This window comes from Peromyscus leucopus, chromosome 1 (assembly GCF_004664715.2).
Source record: "Peromyscus leucopus breed LL Stock chromosome 1, UCI_PerLeu_2.1, whole genome shotgun sequence".
Taxonomy (NCBI): Eukaryota; Metazoa; Chordata; class Mammalia; order Rodentia; family Cricetidae; genus Peromyscus; species Peromyscus leucopus.
The window spans coordinates 114,655,683-114,680,583 of record NC_051063.1 but is presented as its reverse complement, the minus strand read 5'-3'; the positions used below and the strand labels follow the sequence as shown (position 1 = coordinate 114,680,583).

General features: G+C 38.0%; 1 protein-coding gene and 1 long non-coding RNA gene across 20 annotated transcripts in view; both read left to right on the top strand.

Annotated features, from left to right (window-relative positions):
* Picalm (phosphatidylinositol binding clathrin assembly protein) overlaps positions 1 to 24,901 on the top strand; it is a 90,911-nt gene that overhangs the window by 12,716 nt on the left and 53,294 nt on the right. For all 19 annotated transcript variants that reach the window (XM_028873439.2, XM_028873431.2, XM_028873436.2 and 16 more), the window contains exon 2: positions 20,197 to 20,339. In XM_028873439.2, the coding sequence (XP_028729272.1) occupies positions 20,197 to 20,339 (143 nt within the window). The remainder of the gene's footprint in view (positions 1 to 20,196; positions 20,340 to 24,901) is intronic.
* LOC119086369 lies at positions 8,551 to 11,740 on the top strand. The gene is made up of 2 exons (XR_005089641.1): positions 8,551 to 11,164; positions 11,584 to 11,740. It is a non-coding gene; the product is annotated as an uncharacterized LOC119086369 (long non-coding RNA).

Genomic DNA, 24,901 nt, shown 5'->3' with positions numbered 1-24,901 from the left:
CAGACTTTGTCTTCAACCTCTACTCCACAGAGCTTTGTCTTAGAGCCCCTATCCCTTTGCTGTTGCTAGATGCCAGGGCCACGAAGCTGGGGAGTGCGTTTTTCCTAACTTGGTAGTTTGTAGGCTGCAGAGGACGGGAAAGAAGGAACAGAGGACCAAAAAGTGGATTTTATATGTTGTTATGCATGACTGTTTGAGTTTTAATAAATGAAATCAGCTATACCGTGATCTTGTGGGGTTTTTTGTTTGTGTGCTCGTTCAGATATCTAGCCTTTGGAGGGGGCTCTATATTTATGAATGGACATAAATTCTTTAGGTAGTAGTGAATAATAAAGATTTTAGAGAGAGCTCCTTGATTTCTTCAATTTAACTATTTAGATGTGTTTGTCTCAAAAAGATCAATTTTTCTTGATATTTTGTTTTGTTTTTGAGACAGGGTTTCTCTGTGTAAAAGCCCTAGCTGTCCTGGAACTTGCTCAGTAACCAAGCAGGCCTCGAACTCACAGAGATCCACCTGCCTCTGCCTCCTGAGTGCTGGGACTAAAGACATTTGCAGCACTGCCCAGATTATTCTTGTATTTTTAAAAGCTGAATCTACCGCCGGGCGTTGGTGGCGCACGCCTTTAATCCCAGCACTCGGGAGGCAGAGCCAGGCGGATCTCTGTGAGTTCGAGGCCAGCCTGATCTCTGTGAGTTCGAGGCCAGCCTGGGCTACCAAGTGAGCTCCAGGAAAGGCGCAAAGCTACACAGAGAAACCCTGTCTCGAAAAACCAAAAAAAAAAAAAAAAAAAAAAAAAAAAAGCTGAATCTACCAAATGAGACTTGTAGTATGGTGGGAATTAATAAACTCCTAAATAATTGAAGTGTTGACTGTCTTCTATTAATATATGCCCAGGTTACTGTGTGGAGATTATTCAAATCTAAAGCAAAATTGCTGACTGGGGTTCTTAATCTAGTAAGGAAAATGACATATACACATAACTCTTATTACCAGGCAATGTCAGGTAGATACCAATCTAATGACATTGAGGATTTCACTGTTTGCCCAAACTTCTCTCAAATTTGGGATTTCTCCTTCCTCAGCCTTCCAAGTGGTAGGGTAACAGATGTCATTACTCTGGGCCAGACTTGAAATTTTGACTAGATCCAATATCTTTATGTACTTTGTATCATCTTAATGTATTGTTATACTGTATACTATCATGTGTTTCAGTTTTTAATGTTACTTTATTATTAATACAGTGACAAGTGTAACACGAATTCAGAACGGTCTTATAATAAAAATACCCGGAGCCTGATACTGGAGTAAATGCTGAAAGATCAGAGAGACAAAGGAATAAGCCACCTCTAGGACTCCTCAGCTGAAAGGGATGCTTCTGCCGAAAAGCCTTTAGTGCCTATCTCCTCACACCTTATATACCTTTCTCCACCCAGCCATCATTTCCTAGAATTAAAGGTGTGTGTGCTTCCCAGTACTGGGATTAAAGGTGTGTGCCACCACTGCCTGGCTTGGTTTTCCTCTCCTAGACTGAGTCATCTCAGGTAGTCCAGGGTGGCTTTGAACTCAGAGATCCAGACAGATTTCTGCCTCCTGAGTGCTAGGACTAAAGGTGTGTGCCACCACTGTTTGGCCTCTATGTTTAATCTAGTGTCTTGTTCTGCTCTCTGATCTTCAGGTAAATTTTATTAGGGTACACAGTGTAAAACACCATAGACAAGTACTGAGGGTTGGGGGTATTTCTGTCTTTTAGAAGTGAATGGGATCATTGAAGAACAACAGAAGACTTAACTTATATACCTAACTTTGATCTAAATAAAAATTTCCCTCCCTTCCTTCCCTCCATTTTGAGACCAGGTCTCAGTCTGAGTACTGTGTTTAAAGGCATGTACCACCATGCCTGGCAAGGTAACATTCCTTAAAAATTGAAGGAAACTTCAGTATTACATGAATTGGATAAAGTTAGTTTAATTAAGACACAGTGTACACACAATGGGATAACAGCTAAAATTTGGCTTGGTATTTTTCTGTTTTTAGCATTGACATGCATCATCATCCTTATAAAAACCTATTAAGGCCGGGCGGTGGTGGCGCACGCCTTTAATCCCAGCACTCGGGAGGCAGAGCCAGGTGGATCTCTGTGAGTTCGAGGCCAGCCTGGGCTACCAAGTGAGTTCCAGGAAAGGCGCAAAGCTACACAGAGAAACCCTGTCTCGAAAAACCAAAAAAAAAAAAAAAAAAAAAAAAAAAAAAAAAAAAACCTATTAAAATGTACTTAGTAGATAGTCTTGTTGTAGGTTGTAAAGGTGGTTGCACACCTTTAATCCCAGCACCCAGGAGGCAAAGGCAAGAGGCAGGCGATTGCTAAGAGTTTGTGGTCAGCCTGCTCTAGAGTTCCAGGTCAGTGAGAGCTATATAGGGAGACCCTGTCTCAACCCCCTCTTCCTTTAAAAAAAGAAAGAATACACTGACATTTTATCCATTTAATTTATTTATCTTGCAATGCTGGAGATTGAACCCAGAGCTTCAATGAATACTAGGCAAGTATTCTACTACCATGATAAGTCCCTGGCCTTAACTTTTTTTTTTTTTTGGTCAGAATACATTTAACTTTTAGATAGTAATAAAGAACCTTGACTGGAAGTCTGGAGAAACTCCTTAGCTCACAGAAAACTTAGACTGGGAAATAGACTTCTTTGAGAAATATGATTTCTATATATATATATATGTAAGTTTCTATTTGCAAATAACGACTTCAAGAGGGAACTCACCCTCTGGAGTATGGGGTCCTAGCCTTTTCTTTGTATGATCTTAGGAAAATCCATTGCTTAGCTTGCTTATCGTCTAAATTATCTTTTTCTTCTGCTATTCTATGGTGCGATATTTGTGCTTCTGAAAACTATGGTCAGAGACAAATTGTCTATGAGCTCTTGCTTTATTTTCCATCAGTGTTCACTCCCATCTGCTGGTGTATTATTACTTAAAAAACAATTAGAGCTTGTATATCTTGCTACTGTTGGCAGGGAGAGATGGCATTTTTTAAAATGTGATTTTGTTGAAGGAAAAAAATGGCTAACAAATTGTGAAATTTCTTGTCCTTTATTGAAGCTATTCAAGTAAAGTGAAAATATTTGATGATAAAAGTCTTCCTGTAGCCTCTTTAAACACATCTCATGTTTGCTTTGTAAGATCTTACTCCAGTCTCCTGGCTTGTCAAAAAGGCTTTCTATTCATGCATTAGATTGGATGCATTTGTTTGGTGAAGAACAGGGCTTCCCAATCTCAACTGTCCAGCTGGGCTACACTTGACCAACCATAGCAATTGCAATAAGATTGCACCCCATACCTCTGCTAGGGTGTTTTTATTTTTTTGTACTTACAGCACCTATTCCTGAAAATAGAGACTGTTCTATTTACTTCTGAATAATCATGCCTATTGCATAAAAGTATTTTCAGTAAGTATTTAATGCCTTTTACGCTTGTGTTTTGTTGTTGAGAGAGGTTCTCAAGGAGCTGGAGGTTAACAGTGATCTTGATTGATTCCTGATCTTCCTACCTCTACCTTGAGTGCTGGGTTTATAGGAGTGCTTCACCACCACAGCTTCTTTTAATATGCCTTTGATGATGACATGAATCCATGATGCTGGGCTAGTGAACTCTTCAGTCTCCAGTTTTTAAGTGCTAATTTGTTCATGGATAGAATTAATGTTTCAATTAATGTTGAAAGTACTCAAGTGTGATATTGATCTTAAGTTGGTTCACTTATCAGTTCAGATAGTTCATACCAGAATTGTGATTTTGGTATTAGGAAAAGGTAAAAGGTAAAAGCAATGCTTGTAACTGTTTTCATAGATTAAATGATACACAGTGATTAATTGTCCTGTATGTTTTTGGCTTTATCATAATAGAACACTTGAGAGTGTATCAGAAGCATCATTAACCCATCACCTTGTACTGTCTTTAAGAGAGAGTAACAGCTTAGAATTAGTTAAGTGATGAATTATAGATATTGCATTAACCTTATTTTTATACTTTATTTTATTTTAATATAACTATAGGAATATAAGATTTGTTACTAAGAATCTTTAGTTTGCTTGTTGGAAGGACTGCTACTGCTGTGTTTGTGTGTGTGTGTGTGTGTGTGTGTGTGTGTGTGTGTGTGTTGGAGAATATTATTTTAAGGTATGTTACTTTCGTTTATGTTGCATTTGTTTAGAAGCTGTGTTACTGTGCCTGTTTAAAACACCTGATGATGGGCCAATAAAAAACTGAACGGCCAATGGAGAGGCAGGAAAAAAAATGGGGCTGCAGGCAGGGAGAATATATAGAAGGAGAAATCTGAGAGGAGAGGAAGAAGTAGCCAGAGAAGGAGGAGGATCCAGGGGCTAGCCACCCAAGGTACCCAGCAAGCTACAGAGTAAGAAGCAAAGAAAAGGTAGACAGGAATAGAGAAAGCTAAAAGCCTAGAGGCAAAAACTAGAATGGGCTTATTCAAATTAAGCTGGCTAGCAACAAGCCAAGCTAAGGCTGGGCATTCATAATTAAGAATAAACCTCCATGTGTGATTTATTTGTGAGCTGGATGGCAGGCCTCCCAAAAGAGCCAAAGAGTAAAAAATAAACAACAACACACACGTGTGTGTATGTTGTACAACAAGAAATTGCATATATGTTCTTAATAATCCCAGAATTCAAGGGTACCTTTTCCAAAAATGTATAATTGCTTACAGAGGTTTGCACTGAAATCTCTGTACCTGTGATAACTGCTGGCAGAAAAGAAGGAGTTTGTGTTCACTTGGCGGTGAATGTTCTGCTGGCTGTTAGGAGATTGATGTGCTGCTGCCTATGATGTTAGGAGGCAGATAGTACAGCTAGTTTTTAGTTGACTTATTTCCTCTTCCCCTTGGTATTTGTTTGTTGTGAGTCCTGTAGTGATTGAACATTAAACAACTTACTGGTATAGTTTATAATCTTTAATTATGTTGAGTATGTAGTTACACCTAGAAAATTTGCCTTCCAACATTTGTTTGTTCCTAGTTTGTTTTCAGCTTATCTCTTTGGGAAGGAAGAATTTGGTAGCATTTCTTTGAGGTTAGACTAGGAAACTGATTTCAGATTGTAGTTGCTAATGTTATTTCAGGTAAGCTGCCTAGGGGAATTTGGGCTTTGACCTTTAAGGACAGTGACTGTACTGGAGATTACTTTTCTCTTCTTGAGAGAGTCTCATGTAGTTCTGGTTTGCTTATTTGGAGCTTGAGACACGGTCTTCTAATGGAGCACAGGCTGGTCTGGACTCACTATGCAACCCAAGTGACCTTCAACTCTGGCAGTGCTCCTGACTCAGCCACTTAAGCCCTGCGATTACAGGTTTGTGTCCATGCCTGGCCTGGTTTGCTACTGTGGTGTCATTTCCCCCTTCAGCTTTCAGAATGGGAAGGTATGTCCATTTTATCCTCCCTGTTTGTATAGTTTCTTTGGAGTCAAAACCAGCTGTGTGATGACAAAAAGTTAAGGGTTAGAAAGCAATGTTTTCTTGTTTATTTTTCTTTTCTTAACAGTTTTTTTTTTTTTGTTTTTTAAGACATGATCTCATTCTGAGATAGCCTGGAATTTATTATTCATACTAGGTTAGGTTGCTGTGGAAATTGTGGCTATCTTGCCTCTGCTTCCCTAACCCTGGGTTTACAGGCATATGTCACTAAGCTCAGCCTTCGTAACTTTTCTTTATGGCACTATGTAATTGTCCTTAGCTGATTTGGAATATATGTCAGGTATTAAGTTTACTTCAGGGTTTTAGATTTTGTACACTCAGTCTCCCATTTAATTTTGGTTTCATTTTGTTTTTGGAAATTGTTTAGTGTGTGTGTGTGTGTGTGTGTGTGTGTGTGTGTGTGTGTGTGAGAGAGAGAGAGAGAGAGAGAGAGAGAGAGAGAGAGAGAGAGAGAGAGAGAGAGACTGACTGACTGACTGACTGACTGACTGACTTGTAGTGAACCAAGATACTACTTTTGGATAGTTTTTGTAGCCTGTCCCAGAATCACTGCATAACAGAACTGTTATGGTAGGTGCTGATTTAGAAATTACTTGGGAGTTGCAACCGGCAGAGTTTGAAAGCTGTCTAGAGCAGCTGAGGATGCAGTGTCTTGACTTGAAGCTGCTATACAGGGAGAGTTCCATTTATTCTGTACCATAAAACAGCCTTTCTCTTAGTATCTGCTGAGTTGAGTTTGTTCTGTTATTTATGATTTTCTTAAACTTATTTGTCAATTAAGTCTTAGAGTTTCTGAGTCATTTGGGGATGGGAAATACATAAAGCTTTTAAAATGTGTCCTCTGAACTTGGGTTGAATAATATGCCACCTTCTTTATTTTAGTTCATTGTAGTCAGAATGAAGATGATGCCAACAGACAGGGTAAATTAAACCTAAGTTGTAGTTACTGCCTATACTAGAGTTAGGTTTGTGAGAGTTAAAGAGAATATATGGATTTTAGGATAATTAGGGAAGGTGATAAGGAGGCTTACACCACTGATTATTGGGGGGATCTGAATATGAATGTATGTTTCCCTTCGTCTTTGGAGTGGGAAGATTATTGTTTGAAGATTCTAATTCTACCATCGCTACTACTGTTTTTCACTCTAGTTAGGCATGTATTTAAAATGGGACAGTGGAGATAACAGTGTCTCTTGCTTTGTCATAAGCTTTGCAATAATCAGAAGACTAGGATGTGAAATAATAATTATGTGAAGAGACCATATGGGTAAATATTTTGCTGTTTTTGCAAGTACCCATTTAAGCATTCCTTTGTTGGTGAAAAAAAAAAATGGGCCTTAGAGAAGGTTTTGCAAGAGCTACTAGATTTGATAATATTACATGAGAATGAGGGGAAACTAGGTAATAAAATATGCTAAATAAAAACTATATTAATTTGTAATGGTGCTTTAAAGCTTGTGAAATAATCAAAATAGATCTTGATAATTGAGCAGAGATGTTGTGAAAATTAAATACTAATTTCTTATTTTTTAAATATAGGTATTGAAATTCAGTGATTAAGGCAGCCACAGAGCACACCTGTAATCCTAGTACTTCAGAGGGAGAGGAAGATCAGGAACTCAAGGTTACTCTAGGCTAAATAGAATTAGTTTGAGGTTAGCTTTGGTTGCATCAGACCTTATTTCAAAACAAATAAAAAGAAGAAACTGAATGGCTGAGATAGCTGAAGACATAATGGTAAGAGTGAATTTAGAATTTGATTCTAGCTCTTTCACTGATTTTGGTATGTTACAGCCCTGTTACATAGTACAGTCATGTCCTATGGAGATGAATGGCATGTACTTGGAAGAGTTAGGAGAGCCTAGAGCAGAGCGTTAAGGATGGTGAAAGTATATCTTTATTACTATTGAAGCAGAGATGGAGTAGCACTTAGGACAGACTATTAAGTGAGAGTCCAAAAACTTCTAACAGGGAAGATGAGGTTTAAAGGACGATGTCACAGGAAGCTCTAAAAATAGACACCTCCGTGCTTGCCAATTCTAGTCATTCTAAAAGGTGTCTGACAGCAGCAGTGAAGAATAAGCAGGTTCCAGTACTCCAGTGTCTGTCAAGTTAAGGAAGGCTCACCTGGAGAAGTAGTATGCCCCGTAGTAGTGGCATATAGTTGAGCAGAAGATTTATTTGAGGATCCTTTGACAAAATTACTCTGGAAATTAGTTCAATATTGATATTGTAGAATGACGGTAGGAAGGTGATTAAGTTTTCTTAAAGGTGGCTACTTGTCTGTACTACTTAGGGCATTATTTCCTCATGACAAGCCAACAAGAAACGTAATATCCTTTTGGGAATTTAACAGACTTTTCAAATGTCATCCATAGATAGAATTTGGTTTTTGAAACTGTACACGTGTCATCTATTTGGTTACAGATACTTACATGAAAGCGGCAGCTGCTTTTATTTTGAGGTCTTGATTATTAGCGTTACTGCAGTTGTTACTGTGGTTGATACACACATGAGCTGAATAAAAGTCCAGTGAAGTATTATGATGTATTGCTAGCCAGCCAGCCAGCCTTCCTCCCTCCTTTCCTTTCTTCCTCCCTCTTACTGTCTCCCTTACTCCTTCTTTCTGTCTAGACAGTGTTTCATTAGGTAGCCCAGGCTGGCATGGGCTCACTATGTAGATCAGAGTGGCTACACAGATATTACAGATACTTGCCTGCTTTCTCTCAAGTGCTGAAATTAAAGGTGTGTGCCCCCTTTCCTGGCCTTATTTTCAGATATTTTAGTAGCAGAAGCATGCTTATGAAGGTGTCTTGTATTAAGTGATAGTTAAAACTGACAAACCCATAATTACCAGCAAGTGTCCAAAATGTTACTATCTTTCTAATTTTAATACAAGAAATGCAGTACCACTTTTAAAAACATACTGCGTCCTCTAATTTCTTACTCTGATATACTGGATTGATTTTTCAAAACAGTGAATTGATAAATAACACATTATTTTCAGTGATCAAATTATATATATATATATATATATATATATATATATATATATATATATATATTGCAAAATAGTGTCTCATCCTCTCTCTCCTACATAGTGGTTTTTGGAGGATAGTGTTTGAGGGTCTCATGTAGCTAAGGCTAGCTTTCAACTTGCTTTGTAACCAAAGCTGGTCTCCAACTTCTGATCCTCCTGCTTCCACTTTCAGAGTGCTAGGATTACAGATGTACACCACTGTCTAGTTTATGTGGTGCTGTAGATGGAAACTAGGGCTTTGTGCATAATAGGAAAACACTCAACCAAGTCTATCCTCACTCCAACAAGTATTTTTTGATAATCAAAGCTTGGATTTTTAAGCAGGTATATTTTTTCTTTTAGTTCACGTTACTTGAGTATCATTTTCATGGAATTTCTAAGTTAAAAAGTATTCATCAGCTTAATTTGGGCAGCTTTTAAGATAGATATACCTTACACGATAAATGCCTTTTTAGAAAGATCAAGGCTAGCCTGGTCTACATAGTGAGTTCCGGGACAACCACCACCACCACCACCCTAAAAGGAAGAAAGGCATTTGTTCAGGAAAAAAAAGTTTTAATGTTGAGTTAGGTGGGTATGGGATATAGAATCAGAGGACTTAATGTGGTTATAAAATGTGTGAGGATAGAGATTTTTGCACTGTTTAATTACCTTTTGTACAAATTCAAAAGGTTCACGTTTTAACTCATTAGGAAAAATACTTTAGCTTTATTTTATAGTGATTTAACAATGTGTTAAAACTGCTCATGCTTCCCACTTATAGAGCATTAGTTCAAAACTTAAAGCCATGTAGATAGCCTATTTGCTGCTTCAAATTTCTAGCTGCACCTGCCATTTCAGCACTTTGAAAGGTGTTTTTAAGTCAGTTTTACTTTCCTAGTGATCTTGGTGCCTGCTTAATTTATTACACTTAATGAAGTGTAATAACTGGCTCGTGTTGATTTTGACTCACTTAAGGTACATTAAATGTGTATCAAATAATTGAGACTCCAATGTTTTGGTTACAGTCTGAAAAATCTAGAGGCATTGCAAAATCATGTAAAGAAGATACAGTTAAAAGTCACTTCACTTGGCAAAGACAGGATGCTACTATGCTTCCTGCTCCGTGGAGTTGACATCCATAGGCATGGCCCAGTAGTACTTGCTGTGATAACTAAGTCTCTATTAGTACTCTTTATTACTATCATGTAAAAATAACAGCCTCCTCCAGACAAACCCCTATCTCCGTGCTATGAAATTCTAGCAAATACTGCCAGCTGCTATGTATTTGTCTTCCTCCCACTAATAGACTCCTGATTATCTTTCCCTACCAATGTATAAACTCACCGAGGTAGAGGATTTGTTTGTCTACTCTTCTGTATGCCTAAGAAATTATTTGGTCAGTTATTCTGTACAGTGAATATTTGTAGAATAAACAGATTTCTGTTTCTTTTGAGGTTTGCAAAGCTTCTGGAAGGTAGACCATAGATTATCATTTACCTGGTTGCACTGGGGACATGGACTAGTGTTTGTGCTTTCTGGGTGAGGGAGAGGGTCAGAGAAGCGAATTAATCCAGCACTCTTTCTGAATACGCAGATTAAATTGTTAGATGTGGGAAGTCCTTTGATTCCCTGCTTATAGGGGCTTGGACAGTACAGTGATCTGGGCACAGGAAAGAGCCTTTACTGGTTCCACTCTTCCTTCCTGGAACTCACAAGCAGGGAGATGGGCATCACCTCTGAATCCATATATATTTATATCATATGAGCACATCTATCAAGTACAGTGTTCACATTGTGCAAGATAGGAAATAGATTCCTGACATTTATTTAACAGAGAAAAGGATGCCTCTGACTGATTTAAATAAAACAGTCTTGTTTTGTTGTGGTTTTTACTGTATAGCTCAAGCCAGCTTGGAACTTTCAATAATTCTCCCTCTGCCTCCCAAGTGTTTACATTATAGGCTTGTAACAGATTTGGTTTGTTCTGATTTTTTTTTTAAGTGTAAAATATTTTTGGACATAAATGTAAAAGTTCTAGTATTTCCAACTCCCCAGCTCTGAGAAGAAACATGCATCATTTGCCTGGGACTTTGTTAGCAGATTAGATGATTTTCAGACAGTGCTTTCTTTAAAAAAAAAAAAAAAGGTTCAGTGACTAAGGTGAAATATGTTAGTGGGTAGGGCGAGAGGACAAAGTAGGTACAGTGAAGATTCATGTTAGTGTTTTAGGAAGGCTAGGGAAAACCCAAAATACAGCACTCAGGACAGAAAACTACAAGTACCCAGGATGGGTTGGTGGTTTATCAACTCCTTAGCTACTTGTGAACTTTCACTAGGTTAAATGATAACTAGGGTGACATAATTTTTGTCCCAATTGGTTCACTTGTGAGGGAGAATACAGCATAGGGACAGGTAGAAACCAGGACACTTGGTTATTCACATTTTAGAACATGGTTTTCTCTAAATTGACCCAGTTCCACATACATCTTCAGACACTTCTAAAAGTTTTACAGTACTCTTGTCTGTGTTTGCAGAGCTTCTCAAACTCTGCTTCCCTTTTATTGGTCTTGTTGGGATTTGGGAGAATTCTTTCTAAATTGAAAGAATTTCTACATGCCACCCCTGCAATATTCCAGTTTAGAGCTCTGGTGGAGGTAAGTATAGTACTCATAATGTACTTTCAATGGAATATTTTTATTAATTCTTTAGGAGTTTTATATAATGTATTTGGGTTATATTTGTTCCCTATTTCTCCCAATTTCATGTCCTTTTTTTCTTTTAAATAACCAGTTGAGTCCAGTTTGTACTCTGCATATATTATTTCTGGGTGTGGTCATTTCCTGGAGCCTGGTCACTCTACAGGCTGTACTGAATAGACTTCAGTTTGCCTAAGAAGTTGGTCTTTGTAAATTCCTGTTTCCATACGGGACTGCTTTTGAGAATCCTGGGAATTAGTATCTCTGTCATCAGACAGAGTTACTAGTGAGATTTTCGAATATAATAACTTTGTAATTTGGCATGTAAAATTTGAATTTTTTACTGTTTGATATTTAAAATATTTTCTTTCCTGTAGGAGAGATTGTAATTCTGAAACTTCAGATCTTCAAAGAAGAGAGGAAAACACCTTTTGCTTTACCATGATTTATTATTATTTGATCTTATATCACTTTAATGCTTTCATTTTGGTTTCCTGTTCAATTTAAATAAATACTTTTAAATTCTTAAATTAAGTGATGGGTTTTTACTCTTAATGTTTGATCTTGCATTTTCTGATAAATTGAAAATTGGCGTGGAAGTCTTTTGAGGCAGTACTTGCCAAAAATAAGGATTCTGTGCAGTTCTTATTTGTAATTAGATTTGAAAAGCACTGCTTTAAAGTACATATAAGATCGAGCTCATATTCATGAGCCTGTACTCTTCTTGCCAGTGTCTGTTGTTTCTCTGGTCAGTCTGCCACCCAGTGGTAGGAATGTAGAGTTCACCAGAACACAAGGGAGAAGCTCAGGGGGTGTATTAAGACTGCAGAGATGGCTCAGAGGTTGAGAGCACTGTCTGCTCTTCCAGAGGTCCTGAGTTCAAGTCACAGCAACCACATGGTAGCTCACACCCATCTATAGTGGGATCTGATGCCCTCTTCTGGCACATGCAGATAGAGCATTCATCTACATTTAATAAATAAGTAAATCTTTTTAAAAAAAAGTGTTCACATAGTAATCAGAAGCATTTTGATAATGTGAGGACAGGGACTTTGAATTAAGTATATAATCGCTGGATACTTAATATTTTGAAAATACATGTTTTTCTATAAAGCATCTTCATAACAAACCTTTTGCTTTTACATTTTTTTGTGTGTATTTATGATAGATCAGTAAGCAAAGAAATCAGTGAAATAATAAGGGATAATTTTAAGAGACAGTAAGTTAAGCTGATTTGAAGAAAGTGTTTCTGTTTCAATTTTAAAATTTAAGGCAATAACACAATGACTCTACATTAACTAAAATAATTTATTTTCCACTTTTAATATGATTTGGCTTATGTCCTGCTGTGATTGGCCAGCTCTTGGTGTGTAATATCTCAGGGGTGGCTTTGTGCACCTGTCTCCATCTGAATGCTTCTTTAAGTGTTCGTTTAAGTTCTGCTTTTCTCTGCTTCAGATGAGAGAGAGAGCAGTCAGTTCTCAACTAGATACACACCTTTTTTGGAAGCATTTTCTGTGTCCTAGTGTTGAGATGGAGGCTTTGTATTAAGGTGTTTTATACTGTGTCACTGTAGTGACAGGATAGGTATGTGGAGTACTAAAAACGTGACAGAATGTTTGCTAAGTTGCTAACACAGTTCTTACAGATTATCACTGCACCAGAGCTTAGGCTGCTTAAGTAGAGGATTGCTACTTTGTGTGCATACATCTTCTGTGTTGTATTTCACTTCTTTGAGTTGCTGGAATCCAGGGCCTAAGTTGTAGAAGGCAGGCAAGCACTCTCATTGACCCACACCACAGTCCTCATATAGTAATTTCCTTCAGGGCATATTGTGTTTGATACTGGCAACACAAGGAGGAAGACATAGTGCTGCTTCTGCTCAGCTCGTTTTAGAAGAGAAATGCACACATACTTCACTGGGATGTGGTGTTATAATTGTGATGCATACAGGGAGTCAGGGAAAACATGTTCCCACCTTTAGTAACCTCTTGCTCCTCCTGGGTTCTATGCGAGCCCATACATATGGATAACAATAGACACAATGCAAGACTATCTTTACCCTCCAAAACCTCATTTTAAGAGAGCAATTACATGTTCTTGACTTTGTATATAGCTATTTGCCATGAATAAGTGTATCACATACACGTGCATGCACATGATAAATGTAATTGAAAATTCCCAAAATACATTCCATCCATTCTTCTAATATTGAGACTTTTTTGTTTGGTCCTCGTGTATGGCTTCAATCTCTTCAAGGTAATTTAATTGCTTTTTCCCCCCCCATAGTGCTCTTACAATCCGTATTACTTGAGGTTGTGTAGTATATTTCCAGAAATATTTACTGCATCTGTATTCAGTTTTTTACATTCTTTTTCTAAAATAGTTTTCTTTAATTTGCCTTTAGTATATTCTGAAAGCTGAAACTTGCACTGAGGGAGGTCTAGTTAATGCATTCTTTAAAAAAATTTTTGCTTAAAATAACATAGAAGTGGTGGGGCACATGCCTTTAACCTCAGCACTTGGAGACAGAGACTGGCAGATCTCTTTTGAGTATGAGGCTAACCTGGACTATGGAGCAAGTTTAGGACAGCCAGGGTTAATCAGAGAAACCCTATCTCAAAACTAAAAACTAAACCAAAACAAAACCAAAAAAACCCAAATAAAAGCAGATATGAGAATTTGCAGAAATTTCACAGTAATTTGTCTATTAAAAAGATATTAGGGAGAAAGGTTATTTCTGTATAGCATCTATAATAATTACTAAAAGGATTGGGGAGCTTTATTAATTAGCAGGATAAATATAATGTCTATTACACAATTGTAGAATTACTTGTTAATTATTATTTTTTTTTAAACGATGAAAAAGTATATTTAGAATTAACCAGCTGGACTCACTTTAGATGATTCCAATTTTGTTGGCAACATCCAGAGCATCATAGTCAGGAGCCAATTGAACATACCATTCTTCTCTCCGTTAGGCCTTATGAGGGCCACATCAATCCCTTTTTTTTTTTTTTGTTTGTTTGTTTTTGCTTTTTTGAGACAGGATTTCTTTGTGTAGCCCTGGCTGTCCTGGAACTCACTATGTAGACCAGGCTGGCCTTGAACTCAGAGATCCACCTGCCTCTGCCTCCCAGGTGCTAGTATTAAAGGCATGCATATTCTGCTACTTTTTATATCAAAATTCCAGAAGCTGTTTCTTATCCCAAGTTGTTATTCTTGGTGAGCATTGTTCCATTTATTTGTATTCCCACCCACAAAAAGTTCCAAAGAATAGGGATGTAAAGTGGCATTTAATTCACCACTTAATTGTCCTCCTGGCAACAGACAAAAACCTGAAGGAACAAAGAGGTTATCTTTTAAACTTAACTTTTCTGGAAGTGATAACATTTGCCGAATGGTATGTTTTTGGGCAGCCTCACATATGTTTGTAAAATATAATTTGTTAGCCAGAGTTGTTTTGATACTGTCCACTGAGTGGCTTTTTTTTTTTTTTTTAAACATGGAAACTCAAGACCTTTGCATTTCAATTTTGAATGCCACTGACTGAGCTGCCTGACTTACTGAAGATGAGAATACTAAATGTCTTTGCTTAAGTTTCTGAGGTTGGTGTAGGGAAGTCTAATTAGGCTGGTGTCCTTGGGCTAGGAATTTGGTTATAAGATTAATTAAACATTTGGTAACTGTTCAAATTTTTCTGTACATTCTGAAAAATACAGAACTGTTGTTTTATGTTTATACTATTTTTCTTATTTTCATTGTTAAGTAGTTATAATTTAGGACTTGTTTTAAATTGGGTAGTTGCTTCTGGGCATGATGATACACATGTATAATCTCAGTGTTTGGGATACTGAGGCAGGCAAATTATGAGTTTAAGGTTCTCTTGGGCTACATAGTGTGTCCTTGTCTCTTAAAGTTCTTGGGCATCCTTTCTATGCTTTTTTAAATGTCCTTATCATTTACAACAATTTTGTTCTAGACATAAATCTGTCACTTAGTTCCTGTGACCTCCTTACAAGAGACTGGTCTATATAAATAGAACTAATATCTGGTTTCTCAGATGCTAATTCTAGTTACAAGTTGGGGAAATGTATTGATAATAAAGGCAAGAACATTTTGTTTGGTAGTTGATAATCCCATCAACTTTCTGTGAGAAAAGTGGTTATTCACTGTTGTGAATTTTCTTCATGACATTAAATTCTAGAAATTCTCATTATCTGAACCTACATGCTGCTTTGTTGTTGTTTTTAGTTTTTGAGTGTGGGGGTTTGGAAATTGTTAATGAAATGTTGATGAAGGACTTTAGATTTTATATTCTTGAGGTAAATTTTCAGAAATTTGACATACACATCAACTTTATTATAGAGTTTTTGTTTTCAAGAAATACATCTCCTGGGAATGTGCGTGGTTGACAAATGCCTTTAATTCCAGCACTTGGAAGACAGAGGAAGGTGGGTTTCTGGGAGTTGGAGGTCTGCTTGATTTACATAGGAAGTTCCAGGCCAGCCAGGGATACACAGTAAGATCCTGTCTAAACACACACACACACACACACACCCCACCCCACACCACCACCACCACCACCAACAACAACAACAACAACAACAACTGGATTCAGAGTGGGACAATTAATAGCCATTGAAATTCTCAAAAATGAGAGTTTTGTTAGAAAGTTTGCTTTTGATTAGTTACAGGTGGAGAAAGCATTTTCCTTTCATAATTGGTGCCGTTAGGTGGAAATTTCATAGAGGAAGAATTACCTGTGTGAAGAGAGTGACTGGCTGAATTAAGGAACTGTGGAGAAATATAGTAGTTTATACAGTTCCTCACCTTAATAATAGTTGTATCACTTTAGTTTTGAATTTGGTCTGTTGTGATACATAATCTTATCATGAATTCTTACTTCATTTTTCTTGTTTTGTTATATGAGAAATATTATCTTGCAGCCTCTGGTGTTCTTTCCATGTGATTGCTTCTAAGCCACGCAGATTTCATAAGGGTTATAGTGAAAACTTGTTAGGTGTCCTTTACCTTGAAATTTGAAAATTGTATATTATGGATTTGGGTTTGTTTTTCAACTTTTTGACAAGATCAAGTAGCTGTAACCTGTTGGTTTAATATAACTAAGAAACACTATTTTGAGTGGATGGATTCATCCTGTCTCCTTCCTTCCTTTTCCTCCCATATTGCCTATCTTCCTCTTTTTCCCCTTCCTCTTTGCCTATTTTTTTTGTTTGTTTGTTTGTTTTTTGAGATAGGGTCTCACACTAGCTCAGACTGGCCTTAACTTCTCTATGTAGCCCGCCTTGATCTTGTGACAGCCCTCTTGCCTGGACTACCGTGCCCAGTTAGGTGCTTTCTTAAAGTTAAATATATATCCAGGGTATGCCTGTAATTCCCAGTACTTAGGAGACAGGCAGGAAATTGGAGGCCAGCCTGATCTACATGGAATGTCAGGTGAACTTGGGCCAAATAAGTACACTTTCAAAAAAGAAAGTGTACAAATACATACCAATGTGAGTGTATTTATTTAAGAAATATGAGTGACTTGTATATGCGTGGCATTGTTTCAGGCCTCTAGGGAAATAGTGGAGCACAAAGCAACTTTTTCCACACAAAAATGAAGAGTTTAGAGATAGTCAGTAAACAAATTAAGATGAGTTAAGTAGTAACAAGTGTATAGTGGAGTAGGTATGATGGCATGGAGGTACAGAAGTGCCCTAAGTATTTGTTAAGATGAATTAATAAAGAAGTTTATCTGGTAAATGTGACAATTTCAGCACAGATTTATAGAAAGAAAGTGAAAAAGCAAGTATCTGGGAGAAGAGCATCCTTCATTATTGGCAGTCTTAGTTGTGGTGGGGGTATTGGTTGTGGTTTGCAGAATAGTTCACTCCCACTTTGATAGTCATGCTGACAGCATTCCTCAGACTTTGTGGTAGCCCCTTCCTAATTTCAGATTGGGGATTCAGAGTCTCCACACTGAGATAAAAAGAGGTAGACTTTTCGGAGGTTTAGGAGATGGGATGAGAAAGCTTGACTTACTGATGTGTAGAATGTGTATCTCTATTAACAGATGCAGAGAGAAGAGGTAGGAGGAATACTTTTGGGCAGTTTGATGGCAGGTTTAACTTTGGAAATAGAAAGATGCTCAAGGGGGGGCCCCGGGCGGTGGTGCACACCTTTAATCCCATCACTCTGGAGGCAGAGGCAGGCGGATCTCTGTGAGGCCAGCCTGGGCTACAGTGTGAGTTCCAGAACAGGTGCAAAGCTACACAGAGAAACCGTCTCAAAAAAACAAACAAACAAACAAACAAAAAACACAAAAGAAGAAAGACAGATGCTCAAGGGGTTGGGGAAATGGCTCAGTTGGTAAAGTGATTGCTGTACAAGTATGAGGATCTGAATTTGGATTCCCAGCACTCCTGTAAATAGCTGGACATAGAGGCGGGCACGTTTTACCCTAATGATGGGGGAATACAGAGGCAGGAAGATGTCAAGGGCTTGTGGTCAGCCAGTCAAGCTGAAACAGGTTCAGTGAGAGACCCTGTCTCAAAACATGTGGAAAGCAATGGATAAGACACCTGGCATTGATCTCTGGCCTATGCGTATGCCCACATGCATGTACATTGTATGCATTTGATCACATATCCACATGAACACATACACAAGTACATACAACACCAAACCAAAAAAAAAAAAAATTAATGATATTTTGAGACAATGGTTTACTATATTTCAAAACTTGAATAGTTTCTCAAGGTAGCTTCTGGAAGGATATAGAAGAAAAAAATCTAAGAATATAAAGCTAAATAGGAGGAAGGAGGTGGGGACAGAAGTTTAGTTTCTTAAAACCAAGAATCAGGTCAGACCAGAGCCAGGTGTCATAGGAGGCTGAAGCAGGAGAATCATGGATAGAGCCAGCCTGGCTATATAGGGAGACTCGTTCTTTAAACAAGGAAGTAAGCAGTCCTAGGTAGGCTTTGGTCCAGCAGATTATGTTTGGAGTAAAGCAAGCATTAGGCATTCAGTGCTATAGAACAGGTGTAAATAGTATGAAGGTTCAGAGAAGGCAGATTGGATTCCTTCATTTTTTTTTTAAACTTCTCAGAAGCCAGACCTTTCACACTCAAGTTGAATTTACTGTTTTGTTTTTGTTACAATTGATCTGAGTTGTTAAAACTTTTGTCATTCAACTGTTCTGTAGACCTTCTGTTTCATTGTGTGAGGCTTTGTTCTTCAAGCCATATTGGCTTTGGGTAGCTATTTGAGTTGTTAGCAAATGTTACTAATTGGATCTACTAAAGCAAGCATTTTAAAGAATTGCAAGCAAATAACTATTCTTAGTTACATTGTCATTTCTTGCAAGCAATCAAGGCCAAGTTAGGTCATCGGAATTCATGTTGAGTCATTTTCCATTAAACAGTTAAAGTGAACAGTTAATCAGTCATTAATAAAGTGAATTATTAATTAGTCAGGGGTAGTTATAACATATTTGATATACATTTTAAAAGTAAAACAAATCATGTCTGACTCTACCTTTCTATTCTCTAGAATGGGTCTTAGTTTGGATTTCCTATATTGAATTTGCCACTAAAAATTTTAAAACAGATTGTAAGTAAAACTCTGAGGTCCAGTAAGAATTTTATTTTTTCCATTTTGGGTACTCAAGCAGCTGTGTGCTAGACTATTTTATAACAATGCTTTTGCATTTGAAATAAATCAAATTGGAACTTAGGCCAGACATGGTAGCACATGCTTAATCTCAGCACTCAGGCAATTGAGTTCTCTGTGAGTTGGAGGCTAGGCCTGGTCTATATAATGAATTCCAGGATTCCAGTGCTACATGGAGAGACCCTGCCTCGAACAAGCAAACAAATAAATAATGGGTAGAGAGACCCTGCCTCAAATAAGTAAATAAATAAAATAAAAATAAAATTGGGACTTTAGCAGTATGAATTATTTTTAATTTGGAAACTTGAATGTTTTCAGTTTTTGTCAGAATTAGCTAGCTGATAAGAATAGCTATCTGAGTTAACTCAGTAGGATTGAGGGGGAACAGGAATGAGCCATAGTTTACATAAACTAAGATTTCTCCTGTCATAGACATGTCTCTATTCCTTTCCTGCTGGTACAGACAGCACCACAGAGCAGACACTTGTACAGGTGGCCAGCCTTCTTCCTGCTCAAGCTTCTAGATAATGTGATTTCTTTTGATAGATTTTTAAAAAAAGTAAAAGGTACAGATTTAACTCTAAAGGATGAATACAGCCAGAATTGTAACGTCAAAAGTTATAGGCAGTAAGGCTGCGGTAACTCCTTAGTGTTCCAGAGCAGTTCCTTTTGAGATGAATGAGGCCTCTGACGCTGAATAATGTCACCTAAGGGAGCTGACTTAATATTTTGATACTGATCATTTATGTAAGACTAACGAGTACTACTCTGATTTACTCTTTATGAATTTATTTATTACCAGTTAATTGTATTGTGTATATGTGCAAATGTGCATGCCACATAAGATTGAACGTGTGTGTGTGTGTGTGTGTGTGTGTGTGTGTGTGTGTGTGTAGGTAGGTAGGTTGGTCAGTCCAGCTCTCTCACACTTTGGGTCCTGGATTTTAAACTTGGGTTATCAGGCTTGGTAACAAGTGCCCTTACCTGCTGAGCTATCCTGCTAGCCCTCCTGAATTTTTTTTTTTGTTTTTTGTTTTTTTGAGACAGGGTTTCTCTGTGTAGCTTTGCGCCTTTCCTGGGACTCACTTGGTAGCCCAGGCTGGCCTCGAACTCACAGAGATCCGCCTGGCTCTGCCTCCCAAGTGCTGGGATTAAAGGCGTGCGCCACCACCGCCCGGCTAGCCCTCTTGAATTTTAACAGTTTGTTCAAACTGTTGTTCTACTTTGTTAGATTTTTTTTTTTATATTCGTTACTGCACTAGCAGTAAATCAAAATGAGAGAATAAATTAACCTTTTTCTTTTTAAATTACAGACCTAATTCAGTGTACAAATGAGATGAATGTGAACATCCCACAGTTGGCAGACAGTTTGTTTGAAAGAACTACTAACAGTAGTTGGGTGGTGGTCTTCAAATCACTCATTACAACTCATCATTTGATGGTGTATGGAAATGAGGTAAGAATAACTTTTTAAAAAGTATTTTATTATTGTGTGGGGTGGGAGGTTGGGCTTCAGGGGTCAAACTTAAGTCATCAGGCTTACAGGGCATCCACGTTTACATGCTGAGACATCTTGCCAGCCCAGGAAAAACTTGAAAAGTATGTCAAAAATGTATGGCAAAAGTATGCCAAGTATATTGATATGATTACTGATTATTTAACTTGCTTTGCTCATTGAAACTTTGATGATTACTCCTGCAGCTGAATGTAGATAAAAAGAACAAGTTGTATGGCCAAAAATAAAAATCTTAGATCCTGCAACTTGAAGAAAAATGGTGAATAATCTAGAAAGTAGAACATAGGTCAGAGCACACAGGACTTCAATAATGAAATGAAGAAGCAGAGATAATTCTAAGCATTAGGTTTCATAAGCAGCACTGGTTTTTACAGTCTTCATTTATAAACTTTATGTCCATATCTACCTGATTATCATCATCATCATCACCATTATCCATTGAGTTACTGTCTGACTGCATGTGTTTGTCTTTGGAAATACTTGGCTTAGTGGAGGATTATGCTGTTGAGTACTAAAGTGATGTTTTGCTGAGAGGGACTGATAAAGAATGTCTTCATCATAGAGGGGTTCCTGGTGCCTTTGCTGCTCAGAAGGGTAAACCAGTAGGACCTACATAGAGGCCTTGATGGATTTTCTGTCTGGAAAGAATCATCTTGTTTTCCACAACAGCCTATCAATCACTGTTTGGTTCTTAACCTTGAATGGGTTTCTCAGCTGCTCTATTTACTTGTGACGTTACATTTAATGAAGCTGTTGTGGAATAATTGAATGAAACTAGATAAATCTATATTAGTAATTTGTAAAGAAAAGATGCATCCCTTGCCGGGCGGTGGTGGCGCACGCCTTTAATCCCAGCACTCGGGAGGCAGAGGCAGGCGGATCTCGGTGAGTTCGAGGCCAGCCTGGGCTACCAAGTGAGCTCCAGGAAAGGCGCAAAGCTACACAGAGAAACCCTGTCTCGAAAAACCAAAAAAAAAAAAAAAAAAAAGAAAAGATGCATCCCAAGATAGTTCTCAAGGGGATGAGAAAGGCTTTCTTATCCTGTTTGATTTCTGAAGATCATGGTTTTCTGATATCTGTCATTCACTTACTATCTTTTCTTAGGCTTTTCAATCAGGGGAAACTCTGCTCTTCTTTGACAAATACCAATTCAGCATTACTAAAGTTCAGAATTAAAGAGGAATTTTCCTGCAGCTATATTACTCCAACAAATCTTAATTCCTGGCACATTTTTGTATTCCCTTCTGGTTGTTTTTTGGTTTTTTGAGACAGGGTTTCTCTGTGTAGTTTTGGAGCCTGCCTTGGAGCTCGCTCTGTAGACTAGGCTGGCCTCTAACTCACAGAGATCCTCCTGGCTGTGCCTCCCAAGTGCTGGGATTAAAGGCATGCACCACCACTTCCCAGCCCTCCCTTCTGGTTCTTGTCTGAAAGTGGGGTTTTTTTTTTTTGTTGTTTTTTGTTTTTTGTTTTTTGTTGTTTGCTTGTTTTGTAGCAGTAATCATACTCTGGATACAAAACTGTATTTGGCTTGTTTGTGTGTTCCGCTTATTATAAGTATCACCATGTTCTGTTTTGTTTATCATCGTCAAATAGTTTTATAATCCAGTTTTTTTTTAATAATTTATTTTTATTTTATATGCATTGGTGATTTACCTGCATGTATGTCCGTGTGAGGGTAACAGGTCCCCTAGAACTGGAGTTACAGTTGTGAGCTGCAATGTGAATTCTAGAAATGGAACCTGAATCCTCAGGAAGAGCAGCCAGTGCTCTTAACAGCTGAGCCATCATCTGTCTCTCTAGCCACACCCCTCCCCTTTTTTTTTCCTGGAACCCTCTTTGTAGACCAGGCTTCTCTGTAGACCAAGCTGGCCTTGAACTCAGAGATCCACCTGCCTCTGCCTCCTGAGTGCACTACCTCTGCTTATAAAATTGTGTATTTTTTTTTCAGTTTCCTTAACTAATATCCATACTGGAAATTGAGCTTTCAGATTATTCATATTATAGCATCATATTGAGATTTGTTTGTCCTTTTTAAAAATCTGCAAGTGCTGCCTGAAATGTGTACTAGGTAATCTTGCAGCAACTGTTAAGGACATGTGTTACCCAGTTGCTTTTAAACTCATTCCAGCCACTTCATAGATCTGATTGAAGTGTTAGGATATGCTAGCTTAAATGTAACTCAAAACATTTTGGCCTCAACTACAATAGTAGTTTCTACTTTTAACACAATGTGTTTGCTTAAGGGTATTCATTCTGAAGAATTTCAGGAGCCACAAATACAACCAACTCTAATACCAGGCAAAGAGGCAGAGTATCAGCATTAGTTTTCAGATGTTGTAAATGAGGCAGTGGTACTGCAAACCAGTATTGATATAAAGGAAAATAGAAAGTTGACTGCTGTTTCTAACAGTTGGCCAACAGATAGGCGAAAGAGCATTTCACTGTGCTTTGTACGTAAACTCCTGTTTACTTCCCCTAAAGCAGCTAAGTGTGCGCCTTGCTTTGCTTCTCCTGTCTCTCCCCCTGCACTCTTCTTTCTCTTTTTTCTTCTCAACTCAGGTTTATCCACTGGCAACTCTGTAGCCTCTGACAAGGTGTACATAGGGTTCCTTTATGCTGTGGTTATGGGAATACCATAGAATGGTAGCTCTTATCAGGGAAGGAAATAATGTTTCACCCTAGAACATTTGTTTACCACTAGAAGAGATCTGCTATTACCTGGTAGGTAGAGGTCATGGCTGTTCCTTGTAATAGATAGGATAGAATCAAGGGATGATCTGTCCCAATTGCCACTGGTGTTAAGGTAGAGAAACCTGGACACACAAAGAAGAATCTCTAAAGGTTGATTCTGTCTCAGGGTCTTACCATGGGATAGCTAGGAACTCCTATCTTATTTTCTGCATAATTGGCTTGAACAAGTCATTTCTGTCTGCTTTACATTTCTTGTCAGTATTATGAAAATAACCTAGGCTTCTCATGACTCCCCTTTGCCCAAGAGAGTTTTATGTGATCTCAGGTATGTGGGTATATAAAATATGTGTATTAGCTTTAGTGGAATGGCTTAGTGGCTTAAGGCACTTGCTACAAGCTTGGCCCCCTAAGTTGTGTCCCAGACCTCACATTTTAGGAGGAGAGAAGAACTGCACAAAGTTGTCTTCTTACCCCTACAAGTGGGCTGTGGTATGAGTGTACACATACACACAAAATATAAAAAAAAATGTAAAAAAGAAATTAGGTATACAGATCCTATACTTTATACTGATAATATACTTTATATTGATAACAAAGTATAAAGAAGTATATTTTAAACAATTTTATATAAAACTTTATTCATTAAAATACCAAGTTGTATGTTAATGGCATAAATATGATCTCTTATATTTTCATAAAGAATTAAATTGTGGGGCTAGTAAGATAGCTCAGCAGGTGAAAGTGTCATGCTTGACACCCTGAGTCAGTACATGGTGGAAGGAGAGAACCTGTTCCTGCAAACTGTCCTCCGCTGACCCTCCACACATGCACTGTGGCTTTCTACCCCCGCACACATCATGAGCACACAATGAATAAGGGAAGAAAGTTTAAAAAGTAACTTAAGTCTTGGATAAATATTTGATATTGCAGGATATAAACATCTTCAGGGTTTTTACAGTTGATTGATACATTGATTTTAGAATCATCAATGTTGAGAAAGCCCCTTCTCATTATACATTCTACAAAATGGCAGAAGTATGCTTAGAGATGTCTCAGAAATTGTTAGAAATTTTTTTCCTAATCTTAAACCAAATTTTAAAAATCATTTTAAAAATTACATGTATAGCCAGGCGGTGGTGGCTCACGCCTTTAATCCCAGCACTCGGGAGGCAGAGGCAGGCGAATCTCTGTGAGTTCGAGGCCAGCCTGGGCTACCAAGTGAGTTCCAGGAAAGGCGCAAAGCTACACAGAGAAACCCTGTCTCAAAAAAAAAAAAAAAAAAAAAATTACATGTATTTCTGTTTGTTTGCATGTGCGCACATACACTACCACACATGTGTGGAGGTCAGAGGACAGTTTCAGAGAGTAATTTGTAGTCTCTGAGTCCTTTCACTGTAGTCTCTGAGGATTGAACTCAGGTTATCTGGCTTGACAGCAAACACCTATACTTGGCTGGGTCATTTCAGTGGCCTTTAATGTTTTTTTGTTGGAAACTTGAGTTAACAACTCAAACAAATTTTTTTAAATCAAACATTCTGACACAGTGACATCTAAAGATTATTTAGATGATATATGCTGAGGAATGACAGAAAATATTAAGAGGTTTCTTTGTGGGAGCCCATTTTCAGGTTCCTTGTGGCTTTACCCAGCAGGTCTGCATAGAGAGGATGATTGGATCACGGACCTTAGTGCAGGTGTCTGAGATGGTCTGCACTTGGCTGTGCTGGGGGGAGGTCTTTTGCTCCACCCCTTGGCGTTTCTATAAATACCCTAAGGCAGAGACAGTCAGGGCTGTTGGAATAGGTTCCAAG